The sequence below is a fragment of the Chrysochloris asiatica genome, unplaced genomic scaffold (genome assembly GCF_000296735.1).
Source record: "Chrysochloris asiatica unplaced genomic scaffold, ChrAsi1.0 scaffold00245, whole genome shotgun sequence".
NCBI lineage: Eukaryota > Metazoa > Chordata > Mammalia > Afrosoricida > Chrysochloridae > Chrysochloris > Chrysochloris asiatica.
In genome coordinates, this window is record NW_006408763.1 from 4,062,221 (window position 1) to 4,075,083 (window position 12,863).

Here is a 12,863-nt window from a genome sequence, read left to right on the forward strand (position 1 = left end):
ATTGATGCATTTGAGTTATGGTGTTGGAGGAGAATATTGAAAGTGCCATGGGCTGCCAAAAGAACCAATAGATCCGTTTTGGAAGAAGTGCAGCCGGAGTGCTCCTTGGAGGCCTGGATGACCAAATTTCATCTCTCATACTTTGGACATATTGTCAGGAGTGACCAGTCACTGGAGAAGGATATCATGTTTGGTAAGGTGAAGGGTCAGAGAAAAAGAGGAAGACCCCCCAGTAAGATGGATTGACAAAGTGGCATTATCAGTGGGCTCAAGCGTGGCAATGATAGTGAGGTTGGCCCAGGGTCGAGCAGTGTTTCATTCTGCTGTGCATAAGGTTGCTATGAGTTAGCACCGACTCGATGGCACCTAACAACAACAACAACAAATCTTTACAGGAACAGACAGCCACATCGTTCTCCTGTGGAGCAGCTGGTGGGTTTGAACTGTCAACCTTTTGGTTCGTAGTCCAACTCGGAACCCAGATATTGGTTTGACCCCCTCTCGAAACTAAATTTTAGAGTTTGGCCATCATCAACGTATTCTAAATATTTATCACGACCTCCTCATTCTTAGCAGTCTCAGGAGTTAGTACTAAAACCTGAGTTTACTGATCCCTCCCCCACCATTTCCTTCATTGCTCCTAAAGTTTCTCTGCTCAAACTTTTACTTCTGTTTTTCCATCTTCTTTTCCTCTCTTTTCTCTTCCCAGCTCTTTATTCCTCCCCGCCTCCCTAGTTATCTATCGCCAATAGAGTGACTTATAATTGCTTTATATTGGAACCATAATTCTCAAGCTTGCCAAAAAGGTATTCAGAAGCATGTGTATGCGCTTTGGGATTAAAAAACTTTCAGTTGGGAAGGATTGTACTACCATCAATCCCTTACAATACTTCAGAGGATTATTATGAAAATAAACTTAACTTTGAAGTATATGTAATATAAATGTCACTGAATGAATTATAGTTTCTGTAATTATCTTCTGACCTGATTTCTCGGCCATTCTGGGTAGGATGATAGTGACGAGCGCAAGCTTTGGAGAGTAACCGCTTCAACTCCATGTTCTACCACTTTCAGTTAGATGATCTCTCACTGTTTCCTCCTCCACAAATGGTGATAACTTACAGTACCTCTCTCAGAGTTGTGAAATTTAAGTAAAAGTGTGCCTGGTACAGCGTAAGTACTCAATAAAATTCATATAATAGTAATGATACTGCTAATCATTCTGTCATTGTTATTTTTGGCCTGGAATCCTCCTGTATAATTTTTTAATTTTTGAAAAATTTAAGATGTTTTGCAAAAAAATTCTAATTTTACACATAATGAAAGTTGCCCCACAAGTCTTTTTTTCTTTTCCTTCTGTTTTCTTGTCCTTGACTAATGTTAGTACCTTATCAGATTCTTCTCCCATGACACTCCCCAAAAATCTCCTTAGAGTCCTGGTGTGACGCTGTGGGTTAATGCACTAGACTAAAGCCGTTTGAACTGCAAGGTTGGCTATTCAAGCTCACCAGCTGGTCCTTGGAAACCCTATACAGGGTCGCTTTGGGTCAGAACCACTCAACGGCATTTAACAACAATAACAACAGGGATCTTCATAATTTCCAACATCCCACTCCTTCATTATCACCTACTGACTATACAGAGAAGCTTCAAAAAGTTTGTGCAAAAATTCCATCCTCTTTCAATTTCATTTTTCATGGACTTTGTGAAATCCCCCATTTCTCTTAGCATCCCAATAACTACATCCTTCCAATTTTTTGAGACCAAATTCCTGCATCCATCTTTGCCCCTCTTCATTTCCTTACTTCCAAAGAGGAAGCCCTTTGCCAGTGGGGATAAGGTACAAATGCTGGTATCACCTCTCTTTTCTTTCTGCTTCCCCAAATTGGACATTCTATTTTCTTTTCCTCAACTAACCTTAATCCTCCAATTAACAATTTTTAAAAAGTAAAAGGTTGTCATTTTCACTGCCCATCAAAACACAAGCAAACAACCAAATCCATTGCCATCCAATTGATTCTGACTCACGGATGATGGATGGCAACCCCATGTGTTACAGAGTAGAACTGCTCTGTAGGATTTCTTGGGCTGTAATCTTTACAAAAGCATATTGACAGGCCTTCCGTGGTTGGTGCCACTGAGTGGTTTCTTTCTGGGGAGAAAGTATATTGTTATGTCTCTGCACTGTTTGACCATAAGGATGTCTTTAACAGAGGATACTTAATTAGTTTTGTGTATCTTCCCAGACTATTTGTCTCATTGATACTCACTGGCACAGCTGTTACCTTTTGTTAAATGCTGAGAGAAGTCTGTATTGAGTAGTTAGTAGCTACTGTGTGTTGTTGTTAGCTGGCCCCATGTACAATAATGAGATGGACTGTTTTCAAACCATTGTGATCTCCCATAATCCCTCTACAAACACACACACACAATTCAAAGGTTTCTGAAACTAGTAGTTAAATATTCTAAGCATCAGCTTTGGCTCTCCACAGTGCCATTGGTTATCACTTAACTGGCTTAAAGCAAATGCTTTTCATCTGGTGCATCACATCAGTCTCCAATGCACAAATCAGGTTGTCCCACTGGAAGCACCTCTGGGAGGCTATGGACATCAAACCACGTAGGGCTTTGAGGTTTGAAACAACATAGAATATTTGTGTGGGGGTATGTTAAATTGCATTGCAAAAAAATGGAAGGGAGAAAAAGATTAAGAAAAGAAAGAAGGAATAGGAAGCTGTATATAGCTGGTCTTTGTACTTTCTGTACCTATCCTAATGCTGGTACATAGCATACACATACAGCAGGGAAATTGAGTGAAGGAATGTATGAATGAATGGGTGCAGGCCTCCTGCTTCTACTCCTGTGAGGATAATGATAACTCAGACTTAAGGTCACAGTTTCAAGCTTAAGAATGGGGCTTTGCATCTTGTATATTCCAATTATAAATCACACACAACTTTTGCTTTAATTTTCTCTCTCAAATGCTGATGTTATTAAGTGCTGTCGAGTCAGTTCCATCTCATAATGACCCTGTAAAGGGTTTCAGGGTACAGCTGGTGGGCTTGAATCACTGACCTTGCAGTTGGCAGTCCACTGCTTATCTTACAACTCAAATGTTGTTGATGTTGTTAAGTGCCGTCAATTTGGTTCCGACCCATAACGACCCTGAGCAGGGTTTCCGAGGCTGTAAATCTTTGTTGTTGTTGTTGTTAAGTGCCGTCGAGTCGGTTCCGACCCATAGCGACCCTGTACAGGGTTTCCGAGGGTGTAAATCCTTACGGGAGTAGAAAGCCTCATCTTTCTCCCGCGGAGCGGCTGGTAGTTTCAAACCGCTGACCTTAAGGTTCGCAGCCCGATTCGTAACCACTACGCTACGGGGGACAGAAAGCCTCATCTTTCTCCCACGGAGCAACTAGTAGTTTCAAACTGCTAACCTTGCAGTTCACAGCCCAATTCATAACCACTACACTACCAGTGCTCCTTACAATTCAAATGTAGTAGATCTACAAAAATTTTCCAAAGAACATATGGAGTTTGCCAAGAAATCTCAGGTGAGGAGAAGAAATTTTTACTAATGGAGAACAAGGGAGGTGAGATTTGTTGTTAATTCCTGGGCATTACAGAAGGAGCCGCATTGTGCATCACCAGTTCCCTCCTGCTTCTATTTCAGGCATGTGCTGTTTCTTGCCTCGCTACCTTTGCTTGTGCAAAGACCTTCTCCCAATCTGTCCTCCCCACTCCCTGCCCTCACTGTTCACCTGCCAACTCCTATTCACCAAGACTCTCCATCCGTCCCCAACCACCTCCCCAAGTTGGATTAGGTTCCCTTCCTTTGTGTACCCTGATGTCACACACCATGTTCTGCTATAGTTAAATTGATGTCCAACTAGATTGTAATCTCTTTGCCAGAAAGGTTAAGTTTTTGTGTCTCCTGTTGCCCATTAGAGGAGAGGCAACATCTGCACATCCCTCAATCCAAATCTCAAAGGGTGAGACCTTTTTAACAGGCTCTCCAGGCAATCCTTGAACAAATTTGAAACCCACTGTCATAAAACTAAAACATTAATTGAATGATTATATTTTGAGGTGTTTGTGTCTTTTATGCGTTGGGCTTTGTAAGAAGAAATACTTTTGATGCACTGGGTCAGAGCTGAAAAATGCTAGTGCTATTGTAAACGATAATGAGATTTGATGCTTTCTACATTCATTCTGTTTCTGGGTATGCAATTTTATATGCAGGCTTATCTGCCCTGGACCTCTTTTGACACATACCTGCTCCTCCGTGAGTTGAGACCCAGACTCCCTTCCCACTGAGTATTTTTGGGGAACAAAAAGAAGAGGTGGTTGTCTTTGAAGATGAACTCAACAGAACACCTTCCGGATGCTCCCAATGCCACCTCACTCCGCGTGCCTCACTCACAGGGGGAAAACAGCACCTCTCTCCAGGAGGGCCTCCAGGACCTCATCCACACAGCCACCTTGGTAACCTGTACTTTTCTCCTCATCATCATCTTCTGTCTAGGCTCTTACGGCAACTTCATTGTCTTCTTATCCTTCTTTGATCCAGCTTTCAGGAAATTCAGAACCAACTTTGATTTCATGATTCTGAACCTGTCTTTCTGTGACCTCTTTATTTGCGGTGTGACTGCACCCATGTTCACCTTTGTGCTGTTCCTCAGCTCAGCCAGGAATATTCCCGATGCTTTCTGTTTCACCTTCCACCTCACCAGTTCGGGCTTTATCATCATGTCCCTGAAGACAGTGGCAGTGATTGCCCTGCACCGACTCCGCATGGTGTTGGGGAAACAGCCCAATCGCACAGCCTCTTTTCCCTGCACTTTGCTCCTCACTCTGCTTTTGTGGGCCACCAGTTTCACCCTTGCCACCGTGGCTACCCTGAAAACCAGCAAATCCCACCTCTGCCTTCCCATGTCCAGTTTGGTTGCTGGAGAAGGGAAAGCCATCCTGTCTCTCTATGTGATTGACTTCACCTTCTGTGTTGCCGTGGTGTCCGTGTCTTACATCATGATTGCTCAGACCCTGCGGAAGAATGCTCAAGTCAGAAAGTGCCCCCCTGTGATCACAGTTGATGCTTCTAGACCACAGCCTTTCATGGGGGTCCCTGTAAAGGGAGGAGGAGATGCCATCCAGTGTACCATGCCAGCTCTATACAGGAACCAGACTTACAACAAACTGCATCACATTCAGACCCATGGATACACCAAGAGTCCCAAACAGCTGCCAACTCCTGTAGCCAGCCGGCTCCAGCTGGTGTCAGCCGTCAATCTCTCCACTGCCAAGGATTCCAAAGCTGTGGTCACCTGTGTGATCATTGTGCTGTCGGTCCTGGTGTGCTGTCTTCCACTGGGGATCTCCTTGGTGCAGGTGGTTCTGTCCAACAATGGGAGCTTCATCCTTTATCAGTTTGAACTGTTTGGATTTACCCTTATATTTTTCAAGTCAGGATTAAACCCTTTTATATATTCTCGAAACAGTGCAGGGCTGAGAAGGAAAGTGTTCTGGTGCCTCCAATACATAGGCCTGGGCTTTTTCTGCTGCAAACACAAGACCCGACTTCGAGCCATGGGGAAAGGGAACCTCGAAGTCAACAGAAATAAGTCCTCCCATCATGAAACAAATTCTGCCTACATGTTGTCTCCAAAACCTCAGAAGAAATTCATAGACCAGGCTTGTGGCCCAAGTCATTCTAAGGAAAGTGTGGTTAGCCCAAAGATCTCTGCTGGACATCAACACTATGGCCAGAGCAGCTCAACTCCCATCAACACTCGGATTGAACCTTACTACAGCATCTATAACAGCAGCCCTTCCCAGGAGGAGAGCATTCCACGCAACTTACAGCCAGTGAACACCTTTGGATTTGCCCATTCTTACATTGCCATGCATTATCACACCACCAATGAATTAATGCAAGACTATGATAGCACTTCAGCCAAGCAGATTCCAGTCCCTTCCGTTTAAAGTCCTGGAAACTAGAGAATCTAATTTCATTAAACTAGTCTTGTGTTTTTTTTAACTTTTGTGAGATGAGTGGTAGATCAAAACTTAAAAATGCAGCTAAACCACAGGAAGTAACGATTTTCTTTGGTCTGAATTATTCATATCTATTGATTTGCTTTGTAGTTCTTTTGACATTTTAAGATTTGATGTAAAAATTTATTATTTAGATTTTTTACCCTGACCTGTGTCCCAGTCTTTTGTACTGATCCTTTAAATAGATCCCAGGAGTCATTATACTACTATGTTAGAGTACAAAAATCAGTTGATTATAAGCTGAGTCAGTGTGATGGGTCTTTGAAGTATACATTGACTGCATTTTTAAAAGACTGCAAAGGTATGGTTTTTGGTGGAGGTGTCATTTTTATTAATATATTTCAATTTTTGATTCTTTGAGGTATTGAAATAGGAAACTACTTTTTTTTTTTTTCCTAACAGGCTTATTTGAATAAATAATATATTGTTAAAGCAGAAAATCAGAAATATTTTATCTATTACTCTACCCTCCTCCAAAATCCACACAAGTATTAGATATTACGTACTTTCCTTTTACAAGACAGTCTGCTGAGAATGTATTATAATTATTACCATTTCTAATTATAGGTATTATCATTTTGTGTCAATTGAATAGACATAGTTCTCAAAAAGAAATGTGTTTACTTGTTAAAAATGATTTTTTTTCTATTTTGGAATGATGCCATCCAAGAATACCAAGGAAGAGGACTGTATCTATTGTTGAAAACTGACAAACCAGTAAACCAGTTGTCATCAAGTTGAGTACAACTCAAGGCAAGCCCATGTGTGTCAGAGTAGAACTGCACTCCATTGTGTATTTTGGGAAGTAAATCACCATGCCTCCCTTCTGAGGGGACATTCAGTTAGTAGCTAGGTGTATTAACCATCTATACCACTCAGGAGTGCCATCTATAGTAGAGGGACGCTCTTCTTGGAAAAGGAAATGCTACTGCGGCCATCTTAGGCAGGATATTGTATAGAAAGCAATCGGGATTGTTATTTTATCAATGCACAGGGAGGAGATTGGGAGTGTTTTCATTTGTACTTTACTTCTGTGTGATAAAGGTTTATGAACAACCAGGCAAAGATTATCCAAATAACTATTTATAAATAGCTTCATTTTTTTTCCCTTTATTTGTATATTACCATGGTGGAAAAATTATTAAGAAGTTCTGTTTTCAAACTGTCTCTTCTATGACTTCTAAACTGGAAATGGGCAGTAAGGAAAGAACAGATTAAGTATTTCTAGACCTAAAACTAATTTTATTATATATTCTGTGATTCCAAGCATAACAACTGTGAACTCATATTTTTATTAAAAAATATTTTCATTATACAGTTAACATTTGAACTCACTAGTATTTTGGAACTATAATTGCTAGACATCAGATGAGCACCAAGGCACAAAACCTACATTTTATAAATTGTTATATTTAAAACTATTGTTGCCAATAGGAAGAGACTTCTTTCTGTTTTACAGCACCCTCCCTGAAACTAGTCTCAAATACAGAAAGCATAAGAGATGTGGAGTATATATATATATACAGCAAGAATTCTGTTCAGCCTTGCCTAGTAACTCTTGCCTTCCAGTATCAACTAATTGTTCCTATTCTTGAGACTTAAGTATGAAGTATAGGTTTCATTTTTTAATCTACATTTTAGGTCTCTCTCTCTTTCTTCTTCTTTCTCTTCCCGCTTTCTCTCTTCTTTTCATTCTCTTTCCCTTATTTTTCTCCCCTTCCCTCTCTGTCACCTTTCTCTTCCTCTTTTTTCCCCTCCTTTCTTCCTTTAAAACAGAAGATTAAATATCCCCTCCCCTACATTTTCTTTTTTGTGAATCACTACTGTTTTTAGAAATCACTATTATCTACATCAGTTTTTTTTATATTTTTAATGTAACATTGTTTTCATTTAGCTCACATCAGTAAGATAGCTTAGTATGTTATATCCTTCTAACAAAGACAGAATTAAGCAAAATGTATTATCCTCTCTCACAGTCAAAGAAATTGTGTACTATAAGGAATTATACTTTTGTCCCTAAATTAAATCTGTTATTTTTCTAATAAATGAAATGGCTTTATAATCAATAACACTAATCAAGAAAATACTTCCACACCTTTTTGGGTATACAAAGGTAAGTAAAAAAGCATTGCTACTTTTATTAAACAAAAATATAAAAATGTGAAGCTATTGTTTCTTGACATCTCCTCCATCTAGGTCTATAGACTTCTGAAGGCAGTGTTTCCATCTTTCCAACCCTTCCCTGAAGAATTCTGTACTCTTCCATTTATACCTCCTCGAAACAATAGTTTTAACATCCTTGAGGGACTCAAATTGTATTCCTTTTAAATGTTCTTTGAGTTTGGGGAACACAAAGAAGTCTGAAGGTGGCAGATCAGGGCTAGAGAGTAGATGGGGTTAGGTTTCCCAATGAAATTCTTGTAGGACAGCCCTTGCTCCCCTCGAGGATGAACAGAAGTATAGTCAGGATGAAAAGAAAAATTCCTTGATGCTACTTTCCTGGCCTTTTTCTTACCACAGCTCTTTTCAACTTGCTTGAAACTTATTCACAAAAACCCCCTTGCCCCCCAAATAGTCACTATAACCTGAGTTGACTTCAATTTGTCCTTGAATTTAACTGGCCCAGCAGATCCCCTTGGAAGCCACTGTTTTCGTTGGACTGTTTTTTGTTGTTGTTGTTTAAAGTACCTTAGTGAGACTAAGACAAGAGTATTACTGAGAAAACTTGCCTGCAGTCATTCACTGATCAGACAGACATGTTGAAACACATTTTGTTTGGAATAAACTCATACATGTATGAACTGGAACCCTAGTAGCAATACTTTTGGCTTACCATCGTATATCTCTTCTGTAGCCAGGCATTTCATATGTAATATAATTAAAAGTTGAAACAAAAGTAATTTCTACTTATAAAATTTGAAAGGGTAGGTTTTCTGTGTGACCTTTCAGCAGTGGTGTCACTAGGGTTGGTGTTAACGCCCCCACATGGGTCTCCTCCCACGCCAGACCATAACGAATCTGCAGTAATGTTAATTATCAATTTTAATCATAGAATAATATGTGATAAACACAGTTGTAGATTGCTTCAATATAACATTTCTTAGATTATATGAATACTAGCAACAGTGTTTATAAAATCTTTCTATATTAAATTGCAACATTATTAATTACATTATTAGTAACTAAGCGGCTTTTAAAATTTTTCGACTTTTTCCTTTGTTGTTACTTCATTCTCATAAAAGTTATTGATATAGGTTCACAAATGCTGCTTACCACAATAGTGTAGCTAAAGCATCAGAAAATTGTATAATATCATCAACTATAAAAACACTGGTGGCAGCAACGAATACAACAGTGTGTGCTTGTAACTTCTGCAGATAAAACCAGGTGATCTGAAACATCATTGTAATTGGGTAATAATGACAGCTGACTGGAGCACATTTGCTGTTGTTGTTAAGTGTCATCGAGTCGCTTCCAACTCACAGAGGCCCTGTATAGGGTTTCCCAGGAGCAGCTGGTGAGCTTGAACCGACAACCTTGTTCAAACCAACCTTGAAGTCCAGCGCATTAACCCACAGTGCCACACTAGTCTGCCCCAGACTGGAGCGCATTAGAAGGTTCAAAAAGTAAATAAGCGTAGAGTTTTAACCTATAGGTATATTGATACATGTAAGCTGGACTTACGAAAAATGTTTTTGTTATTATAACGACATGGGATATTTTTGTAAAAATAAATTTCTGCTGAAACACTGCACAAAAATTTTATAGACAGTCATTTTGGTGTCACCTCCTCTGACAGTGTCACCCGGTGCTGTCCACACACTCCCTAACCCCCTAGTGACTCCACTGCCTTTGAGTTTGGATGATTTGACCAGCATGGTGCCCAACTTTGGGAGGTAAATTATAGCATAAAGAAAACTAAGCATGTGTATATGAGGTTTTCAGTCTTTATGCTCATCAAGAAGTTAGTGGTTTAACCTGCATGAAATACACAATGGGCTAGATTCTTAGCCCCTTCACATATCTATATCTGTATATGGATATATAGATATAGGTAGATATACATAATGTCTCTCATAAGGGCTAAAATGAGAACTAAAAGAATGAGAATTCAGTTGAATATAATCAGTTAGCAGGGTATATTAATGAGTTCTCTTTATGTTTTACTGTGATGCCAAGTATGTGATGTATTTTCAAACATTTTATAATAATTGTTCTTATGTTAACTGGTAGGCCTGATTTGTACTTCTGATGCTTTTAATGTTCTTTTAAAATAATATTTGGAAAATAAAAATATTAAAACTCCTAACCTTTCTGAACATCAGACTGTAACATAATGATTTCTGTCCAGTCATTCATTTAAAAACCAATGGAGGGTGGCAATGATCATTTTCACATTATGGGTGGCAATGAGTTGAATCTCACAGAGAGAAAATTATTTTCCTTATGAGATAAAATAACTTGTTTGATGATATTTTGTTATATATACCAGTTGCCATAAAGTTGACTTCAAATCATGATGATCCATATTTATCAGAGTAGGGTTTTCAGTGGCTAATTTTTTGAAAATAGATCACCAGACCTTTCTTCTGAGGTGATTCTAGGTAGAGTTGAACCTCCAGTATTTCGGTAGCAGCCAAGAACACTAACCATTAAATTGGGATTTTTTGACTGAATCATCTTTGGAATATGTAGACTCCTATTATCCTATGTAATATGTATCCTCAAATTAACCAGAATAATTAACACTAAGGTTAATTATTAAACTACATTTCTCACCCAATGGGACAAGATTGAATGAACATTTCAGTAATTCCTTTGAAATGTTTAACTTGGAAATATATAGAGAATTTAAAAGTATTTTATTGTTTTATCAGTTTTAAGAATCAAAAAGCATTAATTTAAGCAGAAAAGGATTTAAAATAGGAAATGAAATGTCTACAAAATCATCAGATTAGATTTGGGCAGGACTCCAGGATAAGTCTCAAAAAAAAGATTCTACAGTAAAGCCACCTGCTCAGCTAGTCAGGGAGTGCTCTTTCTGCTACAACCAGGAAGGGATGGAATCAGGTCTCCCCTGGACTTTCGACTTCAAGTACCCAGTGCTGAAGTTATCATCCAGTGATCAGGATGCTGCTGTTACTGCCACTACTTTCACAATAAACTCTCTTGACACCTGCAAAGAAAGTGGCTGGACACTCAAAACACTGCTGCAGAAAAAATCAGACGCTGTGCATTTCATCGTTGTTGTTAAATGCCATCGAGTCAGTTCCCACTCATAGTGACCCTGTATAGGGTTTCCGAGGCGTGACTGGTGGATTTGAACCACTGACCTTGTGGCTCAAACTGACCTTGCTGTTCCATTGCATTATCCTGCAGCACCACACCAGCACTTTCTGCATTTCATTGAGGGATCCTAATTTGCATCTACAACACCAGCTTCAGAGGATTCTAGAATGGGTTGTTAGGAGTCCTGCTGTGGCATGGTAGGAGACATTTCAGAGAGTTTTAGAATGGATAGCTCTGGTAATGTAGTGGGTAGGAATCGGGCTGCTAATCTCAGGGTCAGCAGTTCAAAACTACCAGCTGTTCCTTGGGAGAAAGATGAGGCTTTCTGCTCCAGTAAAGATTTACAGCCTCGGAAACCCAAGGGTTAGCACCGACTCCACAGCACATAACAAAAACAGCAGCACTAAAAAGATATACTAGAAGGAATTCTGAACAGATGTTGAGTTCCATTCTAGTCTAGCCACAAAGATTCATGTTCTTAGTACTCAGAATTTATAGCAATACTTCCTGAAGTTCTAGTGTGATGCTCTAGGATAAATACTGGACTGCTAACCTCAATGTCAGCAGTTCAAATCCACCAGTTGCTCTTCAGAAAGAAACCCTATACAGTGTCACTGTATGAGTCAGAATCAATTCGACGGCACTTAACAACAGCCATACTTCCAAACAGCAACAATACTACAACCCCATTTTACCATTTAAATTAATGCAGTTTCTCTCATTTGAACAAAAATATGCTTACTCCCTTCCAAAGGGAAGATGTAGTTTCATCAATCACTGTACCCATTTTTCTTAGTTGCCTGTTGTTGTTGTTGTTGTTGTTAAGTGCTTTTGAGTCAGTTCTGACTCATAGTAACCCTGTATAAGTTGTCGGAGGAGTGACTGGTGGGTTTGAACCACCAGCCTTGTGGTTCAAACTGACCCTCTGGTCCAGTGTATTATCCTGCAGCACCACATCAGGACACCATGGATTAAATTGTTGTTGTTGTTGTTAAGTGCATTGAGTCAATTCCAACTCATGGTTACCCTATATAGACATTCCAAGGAACAACTCGTGGGTTTGAACCCCCAACCTTGTGGTTCAAACCAACCTTGCAGTCCAGCACACTAACCCACAGTGCCACATCAGGACATCCCTCAAAACATGTGTTGTAAAAACTAATTTACCTGCACGTTGTTATAATCCCATTTAGGAATGGGTTGCTTGCGGACACCATCCTGCGAATGGCGGATGCCATCCTGCCAAGGAGCAGAACTGCGAGAAGTCTTATGCATGAAAAGTTCATTGTTTAGCAGAGTGACAATGAATGCCCCCCTTGGATAGCAAAGCTACAAGGGATGACTCAGGCAGGGGACCCATGGTTTCTAGCTTTCCCTTGGAATAATAGTTTATTTCTGATTTCCCTATAAGAAGTTTTAGAAAATCTTGCATAATCATCAGAAGATACTTTAAACAAACCTCATGTTATAATAGTTGCCTTTCACATTAACATTAACTTTCACACCATATTCAATCTTATGTA

At 39.6% G+C, this 12,863-nt stretch overlaps 2 protein-coding genes across 2 annotated transcripts in view; both read left to right on the forward strand.

Moving 5' to 3' along the window:
• GPR75 (G protein-coupled receptor 75) overlaps positions 1-6,198 on the forward strand; it is a 9,427-nt gene extending 3,229 nt beyond the window's left edge. Inside the window, exon 2 of the mRNA XM_006873543.1 lies at positions 4,240-6,198. Coding sequence (XP_006873605.1) covers positions 4,357-5,979 — 1,623 coding nt within the window. The 5' untranslated portion in view covers positions 4,240-4,356 and the 3' untranslated portion in view covers positions 5,980-6,198. The remainder of the gene's footprint in view (positions 1-4,239) is intronic.
• ASB3 (ankyrin repeat and SOCS box containing 3) overlaps positions 1-12,863 on the forward strand; it is a 212,851-nt gene that overhangs the window by 3,120 nt on the left and 196,868 nt on the right. The window lies entirely within an intron of this gene.